Genomic DNA, 26,044 nt, shown 5'->3' with positions numbered 1-26,044 from the left:
TCGGGTCAGATACATTCCGAATGGGGCATTGTACTCAATCATAGGTCTAATGAGTGATGAGTACAGGGGGACGATGACCTCCCTTGATCTAGATGTGAATCCCTTCATGATCAGGTGGGCAATGTAGAAGGTTTTCCTAACTACTTTAGCAACATGAGTGTCAAACGAAAGGCTACTGTCAACCTGGGTCTCCAGATCCCTGATGACTTCTTCTGTGCTCCGTGGATTGCCACCTATATGGTAGCTAGGGTAACCTTGTTTTTCCCGAAGGGTATGACTATGCATTTCTTGGCATTTAACTTTAGGCCATGGCTCTGGCACCAGTTATCCGTTTCTGTGAGGCCCTTCTGAAGGATATCTGTGTCAGATGTGTTTTCGACTATGGCCCAGTTTGCAGTCATCTGCAAACTTTGTCAGCCATAACCCTCCTGTGTTTGCTTGTACTTCAGAAAAGTAGATGCCGAGCAAGAGTGGACCCAGGACTGAGCCCTGTGGGACACCACTTGTGACAGGCTTTGAGTCTGACATGGCTCCAGCAACTCTGACCCTGTGGGTTCTGTCACTTAGCCAGTTTGTAACCCATCTTGTGATGTATGGGTTTACATTCAAGCTGATGAGTTTTTCGATGATACCTGAGTGGGGTATTGTGTCGAAGGCCTTTGCCAGGTCAAGGTAGGCTGTATGGACTGCCTTTCCCTCATCAATGGCCTTTGTGACTGTCTTGAAAAAGTCAACCAAGTTTAAAAGGCATGATCTGCCTTTGACAAAGCCAAACTGGGTTGGATCCAAAGTCTGCAAGTTCCCTATGTCTTTATTTATGAGTTCCATTATGATCCTCTCCTTGGCTTTGCAGATGAGGCTTGTCAAGCTAATGGGACGGTAATTTCCACCAGAAATTCACACCAGAAATTACACCATTAGCTTGTGCTCCCACTTGGGCATAACATTAAATTTCGAAAAATCTGCTTTATCGCCGTCGCAGCACATTTCCTTTATAGGAGCAGATCTAGACACCACCACCGCCCTGGTCAGACTGCTCAAGAACGAGTAATCTCTTTACGAAACCAAGTATCACTTTTGTTGATGGAAAAGAACGTCCCTGTATTCCAAGTTCTGAAGCTGGTGGGCACCATGGCAGCGACTCTCATAGCGGTTCCTCTGGGGCGCATGCACATGAAGGATACTCCAATGGTTATTTTTCACACAGTGGTCTTAACTTCCAATGTCACAAGAGATTCTGCTGCCAAATACTTGCAAACCACAAAAAGACCTCCTTTGGTGATTGAACAGCCACCAAGTTACTGTAGGTCGTCCGTTTGTACTCCCCTCTCCAACAGCCACAGTGACCACGGATGCTTCCCTGATGGGGGGGGGGCGTTATGTCAGGAAAGAGCTGTCCAAGGGACTTGGTCAGAGATGGAATCCAATTGCACATCAATGTCTTGGAGTTGAGAGTGGTGTTCCTGGCATTGCAACACTTTCATGACTCTCTACCTCAAGAGATGATTGCAATACAGACAGACAACATGTCGGTAGTCTGGTACATCAACAAGCAATGGGGAACCAGATCTTGCCCCTTATGCCGAGAAGCCCTGAGAATTTGGCAGTGGGCTGTATCCACCTGGTGCTTCCTGATGGCAACGCACATCCCGGGGTCATCCAACATGATAGCGGACAAATTGAGCAGAGCCATTCTATTGCCTCACGACTGGTCCCTCAAAGAACGAGTGGCGGAAAGGATATTCCGCAAATGGGGCCAGCCTTGCTGCAACCTTTTTGCATCCCCGATGAATGCCAAATGCAGAAGCTACTTTGCCCTATACCCTCCACTGGGGGATATCCCAAGGGACGCACTCGTACACTATTTGTCCTCGGGTCTCCTATATGCCTTTCCTCCATCCCCGCTGATCCCCATATTTTTACAGAAAGCCAAAAGCCTGGGAAGGACTGTTATTCTGATAGCCCCGTTTTGGCCTCGGCAGATATGGTTCCCCTTCCTTCAACAATACCAAGTGGAAGAACCTTGAGTTCTGGACCCACTGCCAGACCTCCCGACTCATTTGTCAGGAGTTCTTCACTCCTCTCTTGTATCCCTCAAACTGACAGCTTGGCTGCTCCACTTCCCAACCTAGCCAGGTGTCATGATTTGTCTCCCGCGGTTCAACATATTTTGGTTTCCTTGCATAAAGTCTTCACCAGGAAACTATATAACAGTAAATGGAAACAATTTGGTCATTAGGCTTCTCAACATGGTATTGATCCCTTTATTGCCCCTATTCATAGCATTCTGGAATTTGTGACTTCACTTTTCCACGGTGGAGCGGCAGCCGCTACTATAAGGGTTCAATTGGCTGCCATATCTAACTTCCATGTGGGATGCGCAGGTTCTAACATTATGTCCCACAGATTATGTAAAGCCTTTCTGAAAGGGACTCATCAGCTCCGACCCCCTATCAGACATCCGATTACTCCCTGGAATCTAAATTTGGTGCTGTCTCAACTCATGCTTTCTCATTTGAGCCCGCATCTTCTTGTCCATTGAAGTTCCTTTCTTGGAAGACAATTTTCTTAGTGGCCATTACCTCGGCGCATAGTTTCTGAGCTTCAAGCACTCTGTGTTAGGTCCCCATATTTGGTCTTTCATCCCCCCCTTTCTTCCGAAGGTCTGTTACGAAGCAAACTTGAACTAATCCATTGAACTTCCAACTTTTTTCAGGCATCATGCCAGTAAATTGGAATACATGTTGCATAAGCTTGATGTTCATAGACAGCTGAGATTTTATTTGGACAGAACAAAAAGATTCAGAAAATCAGATCAACTATTAGTTTCCCATGCAGACAATAAGAAGGGCCTTTCGGTATCCAAAGTTACGTTGTCCAAATGGCTTTCTGATTGTATAAAGTTTGCATATTCTTTATCCCATCAACCTTTAGAAAGTGAAGTGAAAGCTCATTCTACCAGGGCTGTTTCTTCGTCCTTAGCTCACGCAGCTCGTTTACCTTTGGACACCATTTGTGCAGCTGCTACTTGGTCCAAACCTCATACATTTATTACTCATTACAAAGTGGACAGGGCCTCCAGGGACAGGGTTTCCTTTGGTTCCACCGTTCTCAGGAATGTATTCCCATGAGCTGCCCAGGATTAGGGTGCTTGGGACGCTACCCACGTGTAAGAACAAACTGCGAGATTGAACAACTTCACATAAAGAAGTTATGTTCTTACCATAATGTTCCATGTGAGTTGTTCATCTCGCCTTTGTTCTTACACTCCCTCCCACCTTCCTCCTCCATGTTCTGGAAGAACGGGTATGGCTGGTGGTCTGGTTGATCTTACTAGTATCCTCTTGTCAGCCAGGTTATCTTTTAACTAATTGTAAATAGTTACCTTGTTATATTGGGTTGCTTAGTTGTGTTTCTTGCTGGTTTTCAGCAAACTAGATCTGGGGTTTGGCAGCAGAGCATCATGGGATAGGGACCGTCTCTCGAGCTTCTAAGAGATCTAGAGCTTGGAAAGTGGCTGATTCAGAGCCAATGGATCGGCTCTGAACCCACGTGCAAGTACAAAGGCGAGATGAACAACTTACATGAAACGTTATGGTAAAAACATAACTTTTTTTTTACACCTCTGAGGGTAGGCCTTTACCTTTCAAAATCAAGGCTCATTCTATGAAATCTCTGTCTACCTCTGCAGCCTTTCAAGCCAGGGTCCCACTTGATAACATATGTGCAGCAGCAACTTGGGCTACCCCTCTCATATTTATTACTCATTACAAATTGGATTCTACCTCCAGGGTAGAGCATCCTTTGGTTCCACATTACTCCGGAGTATTTTTCCTTTAGCCACCCAAGAAATAAGGTGCTAGGATGCTGTCCCATCAGTAAGAATGAAGGCGAGATAGGACTACAGAACATAAAGAAGTTATGTACTCACCATAACGTTCCATGTTTGTAGTCCATCTCACCCTTTATTCTTACGAACCCTCCCTCCTACCCCCATCCTGGAAGTACCTGCAGACGGAAATTATATGTTTATTATTTCTCCTAGTTAGCAGCAAACAACATCTGAGGCTTGTACTGGTGCACCATGGGATACCTACCTTGCCACTAGCCAACTAGAAGACGTTGAGCTTGTAAATAGGCCAAGTTGGAGCCGAGGATCTGCTCCGATCCAGTCAGTAAGAATGAAGGGCGAGATGGACTACAAACATGGAACGTTATGGTGAGTACATAACTTCTTGTTTTAGCCAGAAGTTGGGTACGACATGTGGGCCTGGAGCTTTTCTTAATTTTGTTTGTTTCTCTGGCCATTACTTCATCCCATTTCATATCATGTAAATTTGAACTTCTTACCGTTTCTTTTACTACCACTATCCATTCAACATCTTTGCTCCTCAGGGCCTCCGTAGACATTTGTCCAGAAGCCATTTCTTCTTTTTTGTTGGTGGTTCTATTCCTTTTGCTTTCTCAGTTCTCTAAAACTTCTTTTGGTCATCAGTGAATTGCTCATTTTGCATTTCATGTGCATATCTTCTAAGTTTTCTGCCTATGATGATATATTTAGTTTATTTGCAATAGTGTATGATGGATCTTGGTCTGTTCTAATACTGCGTGTTGCTTTTATCACATCAATCCAAGTATTTTTGTTGTTTTTTCTTTATAGTTTTTCTTCTTTCCTGCTTCTATGATGGTGTCTGATTTCTTCTCTTCCTTTCCTTTATTGCGCTGTACATTTGTGGGAAGACTATCTGTTATTAATTTAGCTGCTCAGTAATGTATCCCATATACTACTTGTGTATCACTTGACACCCCGACCCCATGTTTAAAATGGCAAAAAGGGGTTTAGGATGGTTGGATATCACATAAATTTCTTAATAGTCTTGATTACCATGTTCATTTATTTTATCAGACTTCCAACATTTTGGATCTTAATAATTTTCTGTAATTTTTCATCGATCTTGAAAAACAAATTACAGATGGATAGGCATGTTATCGATCTTGGCGAGGGTGGCCTAATGGTTAAGGTGTTTGCCTTGAAAACACAAGGTGCAGGGTTTGAGTCTCACAAGGGACAATTGGCTAGGCTTAAAATGGCTCACAAGGGCAGTTAGCTTAGTACTAACCTATAAACCTATTATGTCAATCCATCTCTATTAAATCAGTCAGCTCTTCCATTAGATCTTTTTCTTCTAAACTGAGTGCACATTATTCTGTTTCCTACGGGCATTTTATAGAAAGTTCCAGAAAATCAACCGTTAGAGAATAAAAATATAATGTTAAATTGACCTCACGCTTATGAAAATGTCATTCGCTATATCCACCAAAATATTTGTTAATGTACTTAAAGCCGTCACTAATTGTATAGACATTTACTCACATCAGTATTCTCTTAATTCTATTAATTAAACGCAGGTCTCTGCAGTACAGCCTGTAAAAACAATATTTATAACAAACGTGTTTCCATTGCCCACTGTAATATCTGTAATATTAGCAAGTGTGCACAAATTTCAGTATGGTTAACGGTACATGACCCAAACTTTATCGCTATTACAAAATGGATTCATAAGTAGTTACTAGGCTTCCAGTCTGGAGGACAATTGAACAGCCTAGCCCCAAATTCCCTTATGCCCTCAAGCACAGTCTCATTTAGTGACATGCTCAAGGTCACACATTAAGCAAATGAGGGCTGAGGGACTCAAACCCTGTACCACAGGAGCTATTTTGGTCTCAATCCTCCGTGCTAGCTGCCAGGCTGTTGGAAAAATGTTTCTAAGCATCCACAGATATTACTCTTGTACCAAGCATTTACTGGTAACTGACCAGGTGATCATCAAAATGGTAGGGTAGTTACCCCCCCCAAAAAAAAAATAAAAACTCAGTTGGCATGAACTCTTCTAACAAAGAATAGTGCTTACACTGATAATGTTCCAATCTAGATAGTTCTACAAATAACTGTCAGAAGCATAATGGACAGAAGCTTGCCCCAGTTGTACTCCACATTCTCTCTCATGCTTGTATAGAATAGCCTAGATAAGTCTCAAACTTGTGTACACTAATGATCCATGGTCACTTAGACTGGAAAGGGGCAAACAATGCATAAGATTATCGACCGGCTCCACCAAATGGCAAAAAAAGGTACTTGGCCAAATATGGTCACAGAGAATATTTTTAATTTATTCGTAACACTTTCAGATATTCCAGTGTTTTGAGTGGTCGTTCTTTAATGTCATGGCTGCTAAAATCTCCAGGACACAGACTCTGAACAAAACCTGTATCTAGTGCTTTGGACTCCTTGCTGCCTGTACTGCTGCTATTTGATTTGACAGTCCTGTGCAAGTTTTCTAACCTTATCTTTGTACTTTCCACTTTTGTGTCTTTGTTCCCATGCAAGGCAGGCTGTTTCCTCCTGGAAAAGCTGCAAAGGAATCTGTCACTGACCTTAAGAGCCTTAGTAGAGTATGCACAGGATGTGGGATGCTTCAGAATCTGTCATAAAAACACAGGAAAATTAACCAGTACATCCCTGAAACTTGTTCTGTATCCTGTGGACGTTTATCCACTGGGGAGGTATCATACCTTGCAGGAACAGATGGTGTTGCCAAAGCCAAAGAAAATCTAAGATGTACCCCCTGAGCAGTTGCAAAGCATATTGTAAGTACTTTGAAACATATTAGAAGTACAACACTTCATAATGTACAGAGTTTTGCAAATTCTGGAGAGAGCTGCAGTTAAGATAATCATAAAGAGAGAGTGTGCATATGTGTTCAGTGGTAAGGTGCATTAGTCTTCTCAAGGGATTCGCAGTGCATGGGCCAGAGTGCATGTGTGTTCGGTGGTAAGGTGCGTCAGTCTTCCCAAGGGATTCACAGTGCGTGGGACAGAGTGCATATGTGTTTTTTTTTAATTTAACATTTGCTAACTGGGAAAGTCTGACTTGGAACGAAGCCAATTTTTTGTGGAAGCCCGGGGAGAAACGCTCCAGATGCATGTCTTTATAACGTGGGAGGAAACCCACAAGAATGCAGGGAGGGCATGCAGACTCCACACACAAGGCACCCCAGCTGAGAATCGAACCCGAGAGCTCCTTGCTGTGAGGCGACAATGTTACTACCACATCGTCTAATGTTCAGTGGTAAGGTGCATTAGTTTTCCCAAGGGATTCAGTGTGTGGGGCACATATGGCAGTACTGAGTATATATGGAGCTGCTGTAGTGAGCGGGGCTTATACTCGTTTTTAATTTCATTTTGTGACATGGTAGGTGGACAGATCCACATGAAGCCACTTCAGCCACAAATTTACCATAATACAGAAAGCAGTATGGATATATGGTAGAACTTTAATAGGGTACACACAGCAGCTGCCAGCTTTGAAAAATGAAACGAGCAATACTGATAACCAAAGAAGGAAGCTGCAGCCTTCTGCCAGTTCATGTAGATCTTTTTCCTAGAGAAAAGGTGACAAAAGTGTATAGTTATACCCACAGCAAAGGGGGTGAAAGTGCAGCTTTTTCAGTGTTTTGGTAGAGAAACTTCTCAACATTTCCTGTGCATACTTTGTGAATGAAGAGATCCAGTTTTTGAAACAGTTTGCCACTTGATGAGAAAGTACTTGTTTGGAAGGGAGTTTGCACATCTGCAGTGAAAAGGGACAGAATGGGTTGAGTAAAGACGTGCACAGAATGTGTTTGGTAAAGCAGTGGATGGTAAAATGGGCAGAGTGCTGGAATCATGTACTGTGTGTCATCTGTGTCTTTGTATTTTGCACAAGTTGGTGGAATTGGCTTCCGTCTCAGCATTTGTTTGACCAGACCCAAAGAATTTCAGTAATGGAGCAATTGGACAGAAGTAACAAGTTGCCTGTCGGTGTGTGTTTAAATACTGGCACTTTACCCTGGCATTGAGGGTGTTAATGCAGTGGCAACCGCATTTGAACTTGTCTTAGTACTAAAGTCAGGAACGGGGCAGTGTCAAAGAAAACTGCCCAATCACTTTAATTCTGAAGGGTAAGTGAAACATGAGAGCCTGTATAAAATCACAGACCTACAAATGGAGGATTACAAAAGGTTTAATAAACAGACATCCTTTTAGCAGGATAGAGTTTCCATAAGACAGTTTTCACCATAAATTTTCAGAATATAGCAGCACACACCAGTTTGCAAGTGGTTACTAACAGAACGTTTGTAGATTATGATTTCACACACAGTAGCATTGTACATTGAGCTTGCTTGTATTCTAACTAAACCTGGCCAGTGACAATAGATGTGTAACATGTGGTGGGAAGAGTTAAAGGAAGTGCACATTTGTTTGTGTGTGTGTGTGGGGGGTTGGGTTTCATCGGAAGGTGGAGCCTGACAACATCAACAATGTAAAGTCACTAATCACGTTATGGAATGCAACACCTTTAAACTGCATGTTTCTTACAGAATTTTACTTCCTGTTTCCTTTCCAGTCTTCATTTTTCAGAATTCCCAATTTAGAGTAAAAGTTAAGGATAAAAGTAACTGGCTACAACAAAAGTAGCATATTTCAGGAGCATGCCTTAATGATGACTTTAGCACATTTCCACCCTGAAGCACTTTTCTGTGACTGGGATTGCAGGAAGTTTCCCTTCATCGTGTGCTGCTTAGAAAGACAGGCATTTCGGAAGATCAGGTGTGAATGGTGGCCTTTGTCAACAGTGAGAATGCATGGGAGGTGCTAGACTCAGAAACATGGAACTTACTTGTTGAAGTAATCCTGTCATGGGCAGTGCTGTTTTTTTTTTTTCACCCAGTAGCCCTCTTGTGCCTTTTAAACGTCTGCCTGACTTTGCCAGTGTAGTTGAGTGACTTTTGTATCTTCAGTTTGTGCTGTGCAAGTGAAGAGAAAGTTGTCTGATAACAGAATTTTACACAGCTCTCATGAACAAACCAACCTCCAGTATTTGAACTTTCTCAGTTGTGGGGTCTCTTCAGAGGCCTTGTCAGTGCTATGGAAGCATTAAGAGAGTCTTTTATCCATATGACTTTTCAGATGTCCTCGTACAGGAGAGCCACACTCGATGATGAGGAAGTAGTGGGCGCACTTGGAGAAGGAGAAATTTATCCAAATGGAACTCAGGTATGCAGCTGCATTATTTTCAGTTTTATCTGTTAGTGCTACCTGTAATTCTGCTTTATTTTGATACTGTGGCAGGAATGTAGTAAAATGATAAAGCCATTTGGTCATCACCGTTTCTAGCATCGCAAAACAAGGGTGCTGCTGTTACCTTTTTGTGTGTGTTGGGTGGGGAAAGAGGACCTGTACAAGTAAATTGGGTGGTACCTGCATTTGTTTGTATACTGAAAGTAAGATGTGCTCACATTCAGTGATGTTTACTCCCTTCCTTTTATACTACAGCAATGCATTTTCCACCAGCTTGATCATTTTAACCACCTCATATTTCAGTCTGTGCTTTTTATTCCTTGCATCCTACCTTTTGGCGGTAGTGATGGGAGCCTAGTGCTAGATGTCAACCAGTGATATGGAAATATTTGAAACTTTCTTTGCAAGGACCGAGATCATAACAATATTTTAATCCAGCAGTGCTACCTTTAGTGGCGTAATTGTATCCTTGTGCCCTTCACGGTCTGTGTGATTGACATGCCAAATGGATGAGATGTCCTATGCAAATGATGCATGACTGACATGCAGATTTCCAGTGACATCATGCATACATTGGTTGTCGCACTTGTGTGTTGATTATTAACTATTAGAAAATGTGCACCTCATATTAATCTCAGTTTTTTAGTATTTTATTAAACCGAGTTCTTTATAAGAATATTTGTCCAGTGCATCATTTCTGCTTGGATTTTTTTTTTTGCAGTACTCGTGCCATATTCATGCTGTATATCATAAATCTCGTAAGTAACAACAGTTGTTTATATTTCTGTAGTAAGTTTACAGTTATTGTGCTGATATACATTTTTTTACTGTTCTACAAATTGTTGAACTCACTAGGCAAAACTTAATATTGAGCGTTATGCAGTTAGTATTAAGAATTGCAAATCCTTCAAGAAATATACTTTTACATGGTTCTTTTAAAAATCAGTGTTTATTTCCCCAAATCTTATTCTTTTGTTCGTTAATGTGAAATCATAATATGATGAAATGGATGACACAATGTTATTTAAGAAAAAGAAAGCTATTGTAGGCACTGCTGCAAAGTACCAGATTCCTTTTATTTGCTTTTAAGAGTATCAGTGTAACAAGATGAAAATCTCCCTGCGGTCGTGTGGGTTTCCTCCGGGTGCTTTGGTTTCCTCCCACATCCCAAAGACATGCTGTAGGTGGATTGGACACACTAAATTGACCCTAGGTGTGAGTATGTGTGTGCCTTCTGTGGAAGGTTGTGTGCCGGGCTGACAGCTCAACACCATAAAAACTCCACTGCCAATCATGAGCGGACAAGTGATCCACTGTGGCGACCCCTAACTGAGAAAAAGCTGAAAGAAGAAGTGTAACAAGATGAAAATGTGAGCTTATTCTGCACGGTTCTTTTTAAAAATCGGTGTTTATTTCCCTGAATCGTATGATTTTGTTCATATTAAATCGTGATGTGATGAAATGGTGCAAAGTTCCCAGTTCCTTTTGATTTTTAACTGTAATATTAAAGTCCTTATAGTAGCAATAACTGCAGGGCACATGCTTTGGACAAAATTGTATCCATTTACTGTTTAGTCAGATTGTTTTAACTCTGCCTGTAGTGACTTAATACCTACTGAGTGTTTGAGGTTAGTGAGGACATTGCCATGAACATTCATCAAATATTTGTGCATGTCACTGGGTGTTTTGGCGAGGTTTGTGTGGGCCTTGCTACTGTTCTTCCATGCAGGGTAGTAGGATAAAATTGTGCCCCATTAGCTACAGATGTATGAAACACCTGGAACATCTCTGTTTGATTCCCACCGTCTCAGTTGAGAAGATATTCATTATAGCTTCATAGGAGTATATTTTGTATGTCTGACCTTCAGTTCCAGTCTGCCTTACCCCAGTCATTGTCGTATTGGTGCTGCCCACAGCTGTTGAGCTTTTATATGTTGCATGTTTAATTGTTTTTGAGTTGTGATATGTAATTGAGATTTTCTTGTAAGGCTTCAGTTAGTTTGGCCCACTAGGCAGCATTGCAGTTGTACAAATTACAGTGATGTTTACATACCTGAGGCATGGGCATTGACAGATACTTAATTGGCCATACTAAGATGTGCAGTTCACATTACAACTCTTAAAATTAGTTGGAAAGAGTTAACAGGGGGTTGAGTTAATGGAATCTGGATGGTGTATTTTTTTGTGAAAGTCTTGTCACCATCTATGTATTAGCACATGTTTGTTTTGTCTGTATTGTTCATTTTACAGTCCTAGTCGAAAATGACGTCTAAACACTGTTAGCTTAAAGTGTGTGTAGAATAGATGCGCTGTAGTTTGTTGCAAAGCAATACTATGTGGTTGGAAAAAGTTTTTTTTCTGTCTTCCTATTAGGCAAAATTATTGTGGGCCAGAAATAGTTGCAAATGGCAGATAACCATTATCTCTGGGTATCCAATGTGCTGCATCCTTTGCACATCTATATTTCTGAAAAAGGAAATGGTTTTAACAGAATTACACATGCATGCTTGGTAGACCCTTTTTTCCTCGCTGGCATTTTTGTTTATAGAGGGGTTACTTGGTAATTATTGAAGGCTATGCACTAAGAGGGTTCACTACAAAATAGTGAGCATCATGCAGCAGAGGGAGAATACACTGAATTAAAACTCTGATAATGCAAGCCCACAGATGTATTACAGGCATTTAAAAAAAAAAAAAAAAAAGGTGAAAGCTTAGGATAGACTAATAACTTAATTGCTCAATTAAACCCTTCTTAACCCCACATGTATTGAAAAAAAGTATGGAACTACATTGAGAGTGGTGTAGATCTAACCGAGTAGGTGCTGACCTGTCAGATTTGAAACAAAGTGAATGTATTAAGAGTGTCAAAGAAAAACTGCTGTCTTGTGGCTATTTCTTGGTAGAGTGGACTTGGTGTCAGGTTTATTACACATTTACATGCAGCAAACTGAAAAAATACATGTTTACTGACATTTTTATGCCAGGTAAAGTTGTTGTTGGAGAGGTGACTATAGAGCTGATCGTTTGGGTACAGGCAGGTTTGAAAAAGGTTTTGTTTGAGTCTTATGTTTGACACCTTTGATTAGAGATACTTTAGCAAAAGCTTACTATTTTACATTGAAGAACTGGAGATGAAGACAGTAGTTTCTGCTATAAGTGTCGGAGGTCCAAGAGTGTATGGTGGTGGTGTTTTGTAGAAAGGTCATTCTCTACTTGTCAAAATGGAGACAATACCTGCCAGTACCCAAGAGTAACACTACTGAGTTAAACGTCAGTAGTGCAAGCTGTATAACTAAAAATATCTGCTCATTCATTTAAAATGTCAGCAGTTGTTCATTTAAAATGTCAGCAGTTGTGTTTTTAACTTTCCATTTGTGACACGCTGTAAATCTCTGGTTTGGGATGTGACTTCGTTTTTTTGTAGATAGAAAAAATAAGTTACATTTGCAAACTGGTGTCTAATTAGGATGTTCATTTTTGCTATTCATTTTATCTGGTCTTGTTTCTAAATAACCTGTGATTTGTAGTACTGTGTTGTGTGGTCCCTGCTGGTTCTGTTTTACTTATTTCATCTTGCAGTATTCATTCAGTGGTGGTCTTGTAATTTTTGCCATTTGTCTTTGTATTATTTCTCCAATCCACCTACTGCATGTCTTTGGAGTGTAGGAGGAAACCCACGCGATTACAGGGAGAGCATGCCGACTCTGCACAGAAGGCACCTTAGTCAAGAATTAAACTGGGGAGTCTTTTGCTGTAAAGCGATAATGCTGTCTGTTGTGCCACTGAGCCATCAGTGTACCTATTCTTCTTCTTTCGCCTTTTCCCAGTTAGGGGTCGCCACAGCGGAACTCTGGTCTGCTAATGATTGGCAGCAGATTTTTACGGTGCCGAAAGGGCCAGCTCGATGCCCAACCTTCAGTGAAGGCGCGCCCATTTACACATGTCTTTTGAACGCCACTCGACCACGGGGAGGACATGCAGACTCCACACAGAAGGCACTCCAGCCGAGAATCGAACGGGAGAACCTCTTGCTGTGAGGTGACAACGTTACCGCTGCACCACAGCGGCAATACTAAATTCTGTTTTATGTCTTGCTGCCCTTTTTAGGATGGAAAGATGCATTTTAGCCTTAATGTGAAAACCCTAGCAACTCTTACAAGGAAGCAGTCTGATTTTTATTTTACATTTTGGAAACATGTATGGGAAGTTCCCTGTTGTCCAAGGTTTCATTTGCATGATTAAATACAGTCAGTGTTTTTGCAGTTTAGTGCACTTACCCCAACAGCAGTGTTTTCATGCTGCTGTTCGTGAACGTAAGCTGTAGAAGTGTTCATATGGTTCAGAAGGGGATTTTGCAAAGATCATAATGTATCATGGCCTAAAGTTAAACGCCAAGAAATGCATAGTCATACCCTTCGGGAAAAACAAGGTTACCCCTAGCTACCATATAGGTGGCAATCCACTGAGCACAGAAGAAGTCATCAGGGACCTGGGGACCCAGGTTGACACTAGCCTTTCGATTGACACTCATGTTGCTAAAGTAGTCAGGAAAACCTTCTACATTGCCCACCTGATCATGAAGGGATTCACATCTAGATCAAGGGAGGTCATCGTCCCCCTGTACTCATCACTCATTAGACCTATGATTGAGTACAATGCCCCATTCGGAATGTATCTGGCTCGACACCTGCAGCAGCTGGAAAGGCCCCAAAAGTTCCTCACCAAGAGGATAAAGGGTCTCAAAAATATGTCTTATGCTGCCCGACTGAAAGAGCTCCAGCTCTATTCAGTCTCATACCACTTGCTCAGAGGTGACCTGTGCCTGACATACAAGGCCATGTCAAACCCAGATTTGATGAATATGCTTCACCTGAAGAAATCTAGATCCCTCAGAGCCACAAGGGCGGGAGACTTAAACCTTGACATGGTTATTAATAGGACGTGCTGGAGGGACAGATTCATCACCCAGAGACTCCCTATGCTGTGGAACAAAATCCCGGTACATGTGAGGCAGAGCACCTCGCTGGCCTTGTTCAAGAGGAATCTTGACCAATGGATGGGAGATCGCAGATGTACCCCAGGGATTACTTCAGTGTCACTGCTTGACAGGCACAGCAAAATAATAGGCATAGTTTTATTCAAACTAATGGGGTGGCAAAAGCCACATATCGATGGGCTAGGCTTATAAATGCCCTAGGGCAGATAGCCTAGTATGAACCTATGAACCTAGTTGGAAAGCGTTTTCTCTCAAGCCTGAAAATACTACCATCACATTTATAAAGAGCTAATCAAAAATATGTACTGGGTTTTCGGAATTGGTAAAAACTGTGCATTTGCTATCTGTTCCAGTTAATTCTGCTGTTAAAGTGAAACACGGATTTTGGTGCGAGATAAATACACTCAAGTCTGGTGTAGGTTTGCTGAGTAAGCTGCTGGTCCCACTCTTCTGTTTTACTTACTGGGTAAAAGTGCAGGCCAGGTCCCATGGAAGTAATAGCTTATTCATTCCCGCCCCAGTTTGTGTACTTATTTACTAGGTGAACTGCATGCATTACTTAAGTTCCTAAGTAAGTGGTAGGCAGCCTGCCCTTGTAGGGTGTTTTAGACCTAGCCATTTTCCCTCTCAAGGGTGAGTATCAAACCGTGTACACTTGTGACTGTGAGTTTTTAACTGTTATGCCAACCTCCAATATATTTTTCCAGACTTACTGGCTTATTCACATCCCCCATCACCCCATATCCCACCATTCCAGTTGTCTACTAAATAAGCTGTAGACCAAATGAAAGTTGTGATTCATTCACCCCCCCCACCCCACATTTGTCACCTAAGCTAGTCTACCTAGTTACTGGGTAAGCAACATACTTTAATGGCTTATCGCCCACATCCTATCCCACCAACTCTACCTATTTACTGAATAAACTGCCTGCCATTCCTTCATACTCCTGTTCCACCCCCAGCTGGTGTTCTTTATTGATCAGTCACATCCCTGTCCCACTTCCCAGCTACTATTATTACTTATTGATCAACCAAGGACTTATTTTACTCCATGTTCTGCTTCTGTGTTTACCCCACCTTTCACTTCAGACTCCAATTAAGGTTGGCATTAGTCCTGTCCTAGACGCACTTTGAATTTGGTTCAGTTATTTTAATCCCATTAGCCTTACAGGAGTGCTCTTCCAAGCCTCCACCAGCCTTTTTGTGAAGTAATCCTCCTCACTTTCTACCAATTAACTTAGTGCATGTCTGACTCGAAAGGCACTTGTGGCCCAAAAGTTCCTTTAAAGTACTTTAACTTTTCTTCATCCCCCCCCCCCATCTTTGTTTTTCAAGTCTGTACCTTAAGCTGTTGTATTACTGCTGAAACTTGCACAGTCCACTTCCTTTTCATTTGTTTGAACTGCTCGTTTCCTGTCATGCTCATGAGATGTGCAGAAATTTTAACACACTACTCTTCTGGGGGGGTTTTCGGTGTGTGTGTGTAAAGGGAGGGAGATGCATAGCTGTCAACAGAATTAGGAACACTTTAAGAATATTACCATCATTAACACGAGGCATTTGAATTGCACATTTTCCAAAGTAAAATGTCCATCCCTACTTATCTTTATTAAAATGCACCGCTTTCTTTGCAAAAGTCACCAGTTTTGGGAAGGATTATGGACGGAGCTAAAACTTGAACCAAAGGCAGGGATGTCCCTGAAAGTCAAGGACGGCTGAGAGGTATTCTCAAGATGCTCAGTATTGTGCTAGCTTTCCTTTCAGATCATCACACTACTTGTGTACCTTTGAGTCATCCTGTATGACCAGCCCCATCCTTTCCTTGTGCTGCTTTATTTCTCCTTCCTAGAGACATTGATATCCCCCAAAATGCCTCTGCAAGTATCCTCGACAGGAAAGAATAGGAACCTTGCCCCCCCATGGAGCCTTTCCTAAAGAATGCTGTATGTGCAGCTTTTAAGAGCAGTTGTGTAAGCAAACTTAGCATAATGGCAGCACTTCAAATGATCACTGCTGCAGTAGCCTTGGCTGTATGGGTTATATCCTGCCGAGGATATAACAGCTTGCCAGATTCCAAAGCTTTCAGGGCATTACCTCAAGCTGAACTGATTTTTTTTTTTAAAGGGGTTGGTCTCTAAACCTTCATAAGTTTTGTGCCAGTAGAGGACGAGAGGGAGGTTGAGCCCTAAATGCTAGGAGCAACAAAAACAAGTATTCACACTGTAGCATTAAAAAAGTGGAAGAATGGTGTGGCTACTGCAGCAGTGATCATTCAGATATCTATTTTTGTGGTAAGTTTACTTATGCAGCCTTGGTAAGAGCATTGTATTGGTTACTACTGCAGTAACTCTAGCTATTTGGGTAGACCACCCTAGCTTTACTACATTTGGGAGGTGGAAGCAGAAGGGTCCAAGAGCCCCGGGAGAATTTAGTTCTATTAAGGTAGTATCCAAGTTGTCTGTGGATGTCCAAGGTATGTAGTATCCTCAATTTTAGGTTCAGGAAAGAAGTGGAACAGGGTAGTTAGGCTCAAAGTTAACTCTGATGGGTACTACTTTAGCTATAAAAATAATTTGTTCTGAAAAGAAACCTTGTGGAAAACGAGGTAGGATCAATTCACCATAAGAGCTTGCATTTTGTCTACCTTTCTTGCAGAGGTCAGAGCAATCAGCAAAACAATTTGACATGTTAAGTCAGCCAGATTGGCTGGTTCAAATGGAGCAAGTGTTAACTTCTGTAACACAAAATTAAGATACCAAGGAAGGGCCACCAGTTTTCTTGGTGGCCTGTTATGCAAAACCCCTTACAAAAACATTGTGTCATGAGACTGCATTGAAAGGGGAGAATCCATGGCCAGACGTGCTGAAATGGCCAATAAACGAACAGTGATAGAGTAGGAAAGGCCATAGGATAGTGACTCCTACAAATATTGTAAAACCAAATAACACCTAACCCTGAATGGGTGCTGGTTTTCACACCAAACGGAACATTTTCTATTTGATATGATTTTTGTAGATGCAGTCTTTCCTGCCTTCGTTAGTACCTGCAGTATGTCCTTAGTAAACCAGCTGCATAAAGGGAATTAAGGCCCTAGCATCCAGGCAGTCAGCTGAAGTTGATTGGGGATGGGGTGTATCAAATACCCCTGATCCTGTGATTAGATCCAGTCTATGGGGAAGCTTGTGGTAACTGTTCCTGGCCATTTCCAAAAGAAGGGAGAACCACTGTTTCCTGATCCAGAAGGGAAGTCTCCACAGTGATATTGGGAAATTTCTTCTGAATCTTCAGAAGTACACTGGGTATCGGTGGAAAGGGTGAACATGTATGTAGGAGCATTCCTGTCCAAGGAAAGGAAAAGGAATCTGCCTTCCAGGCCTTCTTGCTTGAAGTCCTGGAGCAAATTCTTGCCAGCAGATTGTTGAGAGGAGGCAAATAGGAACTCCGCACAGATGTATCAAATCTTGGAATACCCCTAATCTAGTTTCCATTAAGGAGGGTCTGCCCTTACACTGCTCTGTTGGTCTGCCACACAGTTTTGCTCTAATGGAATGCATGATGTCTGTCTCTATCCAAAGGAGAATTTAAAATCTCATTTTTCACATCTGGAAGGTTCTGAGAATACAGCCAGGTAAACCTCCTCAAAAAGTACCAGTGGCCATAACCCTGGAAGAAACCTCAACTTGAGTCGTACACACTCTGAAAATGAATTGGGACTTATATATTGAAAAAGAACTAAATTAAAAACTGTTTTTCTGCACAAGAAGAAACTACAGACAAAATGTTCCTTATACTTGATGTATCATATGACAGTGGTACTGTGTAACAACTTGAGATCCTGGGGACCAAAGATGATTCCGAGAACTGTGTATGATCATTTGTCACTTTAATATTTGTGTATGTGCCTGTCCTAGGTGTCTCTCACACATAGCACTTTTATCCCTCCTGAAACTGCTCCCCAAACAAAGTCCAGCTTGCTTGTGGTGACAGACTGCTTTTGAGCAGGGAGGGAGAAAGGGGGAGACCTTGAGTATAGGGAAGCAAGTGGTCTCTGTCAAGTGATTTCTCTTCTGACAAACCCCCTGCACTGGTATTTAAAAGACAAAGTATGTTGGTACCGGGGAAAAAGACTGCAGACACCATTGTATCATGAGAGCCATGGATGCCATGAGACCCAGAATCCTGAGCTAGTCACTCGTAGTGACCGAAATCCGAGTGAAAACCTTAGAAATCTAGATTTATTTATTGTGGAAGAAAAGTTGTTTGAACTGAGGTGTCTGACACCCATGGAACACCATCCTGTGTGGGTCTATATTGGACTTCTGCATGAACGGTCGGAATGTCGACAGCCTCTTGATCGACACTTGTATGTCGAGTGACCATTTCAGCAAATGGCCACATCTATTTCTTTTTTAAGGGAAAGAAATCGATAGGCCAAATACGAAAAACACAGTATAACACGCTCTAAAGTGGGGGGCAAAACACACCCCAATGTGGGGGGCTGTGCCCCTCCCCCTAACTAAATATACTAACTCAGAGATCACACTGCAGTGGGGAAAAGGGCAAATGTAACACAACAGCCAACAGATTTCTTGCCCTTGGAAAGAAATCAATGATGTGGCCATTCACTGAAATGGTCGTTCGACACATACGTGTTGATCAAGAGGTTGTCAACATTCCGACCATTCGTGCTTCCAGTATAGACCCTCTTGTGTGACGGAGTCAGACTTGACTGTTCTCTTGGAATCCCAGCTTGTTTGAGATCTCTCAACATTTAGACAACTTGCTTACCTTTGCAAAATGTGGATACCATGTAGTGTGCAATGAGCTATAACAGGAGCTTTGAACACTTTTAGTGCAGTGGATGGTCCAAAGGATAAGGCAGAGAGCTGTGATCCATACACACACAACTTTAAACACTCGGAAGTCTGGATGAATAGAGATGCTAACAGCACCTTTGAAATCTAGTGTTGCCAAGAAACTTGAAGGAAGAAGAGGAAACGAGTTGTGAAAGGAAGATCCAAAATGGGACCCAAGCATTTTTTTCCTTTGGTACTAAAACATTCTTGAATGAAAGCCTTTCCTAACCTGGGAAGAAGGGACTGATTCATGACTTCCTGGGACAGTATGTGTTGAAGGACAGAGGAAAATAAGTCTAGTCGGGTGGATGACGAATTGCCCACTGAAAAAGGAGGGATTTCCTCCCACTGCCATCTGTAACTTTGATCCTCAGAACCCATTCGCATACCTCTCAACTGTGCAGATTTTCGCAGAATGTAAAGATTTCTGCCTCATTTCTGTTAGTTTTTCATAAAATTATGGTTTTCTGGCAAATTAGTGACAAATCATTAAGGACTTAAGTTAAAAAATGATAGATCTGAAGTTGTTAATCTTCCTATTCATCACCGATGGGTTCGATTCCGAGCCCTCTGAACAGAGTTGGTCTTATACCAAGCTTCCGTGCACCAACAGCTCTCAAGCTAAGCTGCTACCCACAATGCCCTTTACTCCGTTACTTGGATCTCGTTTGCCACACAGCCATATAGCAGTGTTTCACCGAACTCTCTAGTGAAGTGATTTATCTTGTATAATTTACAAGTTTTTGTAAAAGTTTTTTCTTGTTTATTGCTTGTTCTTTGATAACTTTATATACTCAGCTCTACCCACAGATATCCCTTTAGTGCCATTGTTGGTGTTTTGAACTTTCAACCCTTGTGGTATCTCATTACCATTGTTGGTATTTCTTCTTTACCTTTTTCATTTTCCTCACTTACTTCACTCTCTTCCCTTTGTGTGAGAGCGTGTACTGTTATGTCTGAGTAGAAGGAAACTACAGGGTTTGAACACTGCTCTTCTTGCAGTGGTAAACTTTCGAATAGCGACCTTCATGAAGAGTGTGTGTACTGTTAGGGGGTTCCGCATTTTTCAGCGAAACCCCCTTGTGAAATTTGTGCTAGCTTAAGTCAGCAGACGCTGAATGAACGTCGGAATAAATGGATTCTGAAGGGTCTGCTTGCATCTCCTTTTTCAGAGGCTATTTCTGTGACTGAGGTCTCATCCTCTCCTTCTGTGAACAAGAAACGTCCTCGCTCAGACCCCTCTTCACCAGCTGGTGACAGAGGTAAAAACCATAAGCACAAGGGTTAAAAGTTTTCCTCCGAGCACTGTACTGCCTCCTCTGTTCTGACATCTGTTCAGAGTTCAGCTCCAGCAAAGCTTTCCGAGGTCGTCTCATCGGCGCCTACACTGGCACCGGCGACTATGGCACCTACACCGGCACAGACTACGCCATCTACTACCTTGGTTTTGATCAGTTTGTCTCTGTCTCGGCACTAACATTGGCCACCTCCGCTCCGATGTCGGTTCTGACAATTTCGGAGGCGTTTTTGACAACCACCCCTGTTGTGACTTGGGTTTCGAGCCCGTTCTTGGCTCCAACCATACCGTTTTTGCCAGTTTCTAAGTTGGAATTGTCAGTGTCGTTCTGTGATACACCATGGACCCGATACTCATCTGTGGACCCATTTGCCGGACAAGTCTGCAGCCCCTTTTTGAACTGGCCTGATTCCCCTTCAGGGGCATTGGTAAGATCCACCAGGAACCTTTCAGAATTGGATGTGGTGCACCTTTTTGACCAGCTGCTGACTGCCAGGGGAATTTCAAATTTGCCTAGACTCTATCCCACTCAAGGCTTAGGGTCTATTACTCTGGCGACCCCTACATACTCTCCTCCCTTAGATCCATCAGTTCCAAGGCTCATATATCCGATGTTTTCTAGAGGACCCCCTTCCATGGCGCCGACAACGACAGTGTCTGAGGCCCCTAGGCTCCTTTGGGTGTCTATTCCGTCGGAACCCACCCTCCTTCAATCTCATGCTTGGGGAGTGAAATCTCCAGCTCCGGTCTCTGTTTCGACTGTGTTGTCGGTCCCGGCTTTGGATCCAAGGGTGACTACACTCAGAGTTTGCTTGAGGCTCCATCCCCGGGGGCAGACCGTATGGAGCGGGGTGTGACCCCGGTTCCAATTTTGTCTTCAGTTCTGGGCTCCCACTCCTCTTCGGGCGGGCCTGCTTTCTGGGTGATGGAGAGGGTGCTTGCTTCTAGTAATCCTTCTATGTCTGTTATCCCCCCAGTTCCTTCTGAGTTGCACTTGTCAAAGGCCACCCCCCCCCCAGGACTCCGAGAGCACAAAGCCCAGGAAACCCCCGTATTTCCCTTTTGAGTCTTCTTCGGATGCTCTCACCGAAGAACCCACTCAAACGGGCGTGCAAGAGGAAACACATGGACTCCCCAGAGGAGTCCCTCACTGAAGATACAGACTAAGATGATGGGGAAGGATCCCCACAGTCACCCCCTGACTGTCTCCTTTGGAGACATCATGGAAATCTTGAAACAGAGGGGTGACTGGAAGCCCTCCAATCCTTCCTCGCAGGAATTCATATTCCTGCAGGCCTTTCTCTCTTGGCCCTCTACTTCATGGGTGACCCCCCCCCCCTGCCAACGAATTGGTTAAGCTCATCGTGCAGCGGTGGTTGAAGAACCCGGAATCCATTGAGGCCATCCCCAGGAAATAAGACCAGGTACTCTCCCCTCCAGAGGATCAACCCCATTGGTCTAGAGGTTTGCCAGTGGATGCTATGGTGGTGGCGGCAGCCACCAAAAAGGACCTTGTGGAAGAGAGCCCTGCTGTTCACCTGCCCAACAGAGTCCTGGTTAGTGGACAGGTTAGGGAAGCGAGTTTTTGCGTCAGCAACCTTTGCAGTTAGGTCTCTGTACTTTTTGGCACATTTTATGAGACTCCAGTGAGATCTTGTCTCCAAGCTCTCCGGAACTCTCGCGGGCCAAGTATCGGATGGAGCACGAGATAAAGTTGCTTCCCAGCTTGCCACCCTAGTTAATATCCAGTTCATCCATGAGATTGCTGTCACACGCAACCGTGGGAGCGGCTAGAGCTGCGGGTGCAGGCGTAGTCATGAGACTCCTTCCAGTCTTACTTTTTAAATGCCCCTATCGAACCATCAGCTCTGTTCAGTGCTAAGATCAAGAATACATTGGCCATGTGCGAGCAAGACGGGAAGACCTTGTCTGCAGTTGGCCTACACTTTTCCAAACCTCAGCGTTCCTTCTCCAGGAGTCAGAGGAGTGGGAAGATGTGGAACAAGAAGTCTCAAGGTCCTTTCCATGACGCACGTGGTGAGGATTCCTCCAGAGGCAGAGGGGGTTCCAATAATGGAAGACACCCCTTTTGGTGCAGAGGGGGTCGCTGGAACCAGGGCTCCAGAGATGTCTTCTCTGGTAGACTTTGTCAGTGCTCCTGAAGCACTACCCGATCACTTTTCTCTGGATGCAGTTGGGGTACATTTTTCTCTACACCAAGCTGCCTGGCTGTCTATTATAAAAGATCAGTGGGTGCAGAGAATCATTACCAGAGGCTACCATATTATCCTAATATTTTATCTAAGACCTCCAAAATCCTTTCCTGATGTTCCACCCAGTCAAAGGGAGGAGGCAGCTTCCAAAACAAGAAAGCTGTCAAAAATGAACCATCCAACTGGTCCCCCCAGATCAGTGCAGATCAGGGTTCTACTCAATATTTTTTTTGGTGCCAAAAAAGACGGGACTGGAGGCCCATTGTGGATCTCTGCCAACTAAACAAATCGGTAGTTCAGACTAAGTTACGCATGGTCACGATTCATTCCATCCTTCTCTTTCTGCGGGAGGGTGTGTGGATGTGCTTATTAGATCTCCGGGATGCGTATTACCATATCAAGATGGACACGTGCTCCAGGAGCTCTATCATTACCAATTCAGAGCCCTGCCTTTCAGTCTCTTGAAGGCCCCCAGAGTATTAACGAAATGCTTTGCAGTGGTAACAGCTCATCAGAGACTTCAGGGATTCCAGGTGTTTCCATACCTAGAAGATTGGCTCCTCTCCGCCCCCACCAAGTGTCTTCTTGTCAGGGCCCTCCGCTACACCCTGGTTCGAGCGGAGTCACTGGGCATCACCATACATTGGGAGAAATCCAACCTTCAGCCCTCACAACAATTGGAATTCATAGGGGCAATATTCAACACCCAGTCAAGCCTGATCTTGCATCCTATTCACAGGCTTCAGAGATTAAGGGCACAGGGTCAAGTGATACTCTTTTGAAGAAAGGTGTCTGCAAGGGAAGTTATCCAAGCCCTGGGGTGTGTGGCTGCAGCTATCCCTATTGTTCCCTTAGCAAGACTACACATAAGATTACTACAATGGCTTCTTCAGGCCCAGTGGATACCCAGTCTTCATCCCCTGAGCTCACAGATTCTCATCACCAACACTTGCAAACAAGATCTTATCTGGTGGATTAGTACAGATGAAAATCTTTGTCGCACCTTCCAGGCTCCCCAGCCCAGTGCCACGATGACCACTGATGCTTCCCTGATGGGGGGGGCACTTCCAGGGAAAGTCGGTCCAAGGCAAGTGGTCCGATGCAGAGGTCAACTTGCATATCAGTGTCCTGGAGTTGAGAGCGGTGCTACTGGCGTTGCAAGCTTTCCATCTGCTCCTTCCATCTGGAACGATTGCTGTCCAGTCGGCCAACATGTCCGTGGTCTGGTACATCAACAAGTAGGGACCAAATCCTACCCCCTATGTCACGAAGCCATGAGAATCTGGCAGTGGGCGATATCTTCCAACCTCTTTCTGATCACAAAGCATATCCCGGGGAGCTTCAACATGATTACGGACAGACTAAGCAGATGCCTTCTCCATCCTCATGAGTGGTCTCTCAACCAGAGTGTGGCAGTGGAAATTTTCAGCTGTTTGGGCCAGTCATGCTGCAACCTTTTTGCCTCCCCCTCAAACACAAAATGCAGCAGCTACTTTGCCCTGTTTCCCCTTCTTGGGAGTAACGGAGAGACGCTTTAATTCACGATTGGCCCACGGGTCTCCTTTATGCGTATCCTAGATTCCTCTGAGCCCCTTGTTCTAAGGAAAGCTATTCACTTGAGAAGCAAAGTGATCTTCATTGCCCCGTTCTGGCCTCAAGTATGGTTTTCCTTCCTCCAACCTCATCTGTTACAACCTCCTTGAATCCTAGACACTCATCAGAACCTCATCTCACCCACAAGGGCCGACTCCCCCAAATCTGTCCACACTCAAGCTGACAGCTTGGTTTCTCCACTTCCATTAGTGGTTAGGCAGGAAACCCTCTCTTCACTCGTATGTGATATTATCTTGGCCTGTCATAAACCAATCACCAGGAAACTTTACAGGGACAAATGGAAAAGATTCACTATTTGGTCACATAATCAGAAGCTAGACCCGTTCTCAGCCCCCGTAGCCACTATTCCTTCAATACCTGGATGAACTGTTAGACAAGTGGGGCATTAGCTCTTCCACCATTCGAGTCTATCTAGCAGCTGTACTTAACTTCCATAACAGTTCAGATGGAGTCCCGCTTATTTCTTCTCGCCTTTGCAAGACTTTCTTCAAGGGTATTTTCCACAGCAGGCCTCCCATCAGGCAGCTGGTGGATGCATGGAATGCCTGGGTTCTGCAGTCTTTATGTGCCCTCTCTTGAACTGGCTGCGACATGTGATCTAAAATTCCTGTCATGGAAATCGTTATTTCTGGTGGCTATAATCTCAGCCAGACAAATTTCTGAAATACAAGCATTATGTATCAAGAGCCCTTATCTGATCTTTCATAAAGACAATTATCACTTCGTACTAACCCATCCTTTCTCCCCAAAGTGGTTTCTGACTTTTCGATTAACCAGTCCATTGAGCTCCCTGTGTTCTTCCCAAATTATTGTAACAAGGGAGATTACTGCCTTACATTCCTTGGATGTTTATATACAATTAGGTTTTATCTGGATAGAACTAAATCCTTTCGCAAGCCTGACCAGCTTTCCATCTCCTTTGTGGATCCTAGAATGGGAGGTGCAGTATCGAAAGTTACTTTGTCTAAATGGCTCAAGGATTGCATTGCCTTCACATATTCACTTACAAAGGGATCTAAGCCTGGCCAAATCAAAGCTCACTCAACTAGGGCTATTGCAGCATCTGTTGCCTTCCTCTCTAGGGCCTCCATGGATGACATTTGAGCAATTGCCATTTGGGCTAAGCCCCACACGTTTATTGAGCATTACAAATTGGATCTGATCTCCAGGGGAAGAGCGGCCTTTGGTTCAATGGTTCTCAGGAATGTTCTTCCATAAGGGCCACCCACGTTCTCCAATAGCTGGGGATTCGGTCCAGTCAGTGATGAATGAGAAGACTAACAACTTCGGATAAAGAAGTTGTCGTACCATAACATTCCATCTGAGTTTTTGATGATCTTCTAGTCATCAAACCCTGCCACCGACCCCTTCCAGAGGTTCCTGGCGGATCTTCTGGGTCTTTGTGGTGTCTTAGGGTTTCTGTGCAGAGATGGCCTCTGACTGGTTTCTTCTTCTATATGTTGCATGCAAACTAGATCTGAGGTAACTGAGTAAAGGGCATTGTGGGTAGCAGCTTAGCTCAAGAGTTTTTGGTACACGCAAGCTTGGTATAAGGCCGACTTTGTTCTGAATGCTCTGAACCGAACCCATCAGTGATGACTGGAAGAAGATCAACAACTCAGAGGGAACGTTATGGTAAGACAACTTCTTTTTATTTGTGTTTCAGACTTCATACCCTTCAGAAAATTAATTCTAATCCGAAACCTGTTCTATCCACTTTCCAATATTGTAAGAGCAATATTTAAAGTGTGTCCCTATTTTTGGGCCTTTGAATCACTTTTATTTATGGCTTTGTTCAGATTTCGTGCTGTGAGAGTTTGAGAGGTGTGGCCATTTGTCTGAAACTAGCTAGTGCCAAAGAGAACAATGGAAATTCAAACTTTCTGGTAGGAAAAAGACTGCCAGGGGGAGGAGAGGTCCTTAAATATTCTAACTTGGACTGTTTTTT

General features: G+C 43.4%; 1 protein-coding gene across 5 annotated transcripts in view; it reads left to right on the top strand.

The window, feature by feature from the left end:
• ECE1 (endothelin converting enzyme 1) overlaps positions 1 to 26,044 on the top strand; it is a 4,237,764-nt gene that overhangs the window by 585,279 nt on the left and 3,626,441 nt on the right. For 4 of the 5 annotated variants that reach the window (XM_044063171.1, XM_044063172.1, XM_044063170.1 and 1 more), the window contains one exon: positions 9,010 to 9,096. In XM_044063171.1, the coding sequence (XP_043919106.1) occupies positions 9,010 to 9,096 (87 nt within the window). Of the gene's footprint in view, positions 1 to 9,003; positions 9,097 to 9,841; positions 9,879 to 26,044 lie in introns of those variants that run through there. The other variant, XM_044063173.1, reaches the window with a different exon arrangement.

Source organism: Protopterus annectens, chromosome 2.part1 (genome assembly GCF_019279795.1).
Source record: "Protopterus annectens isolate FY-2018-M chromosome 2.part1, PAN1.0, whole genome shotgun sequence".
In the NCBI taxonomy this organism is placed as follows: Eukaryota; Metazoa; Chordata; order Ceratodontiformes; family Protopteridae; genus Protopterus; species Protopterus annectens.
This window is presented reverse-complemented; position numbering and strand designations above follow the sequence as displayed.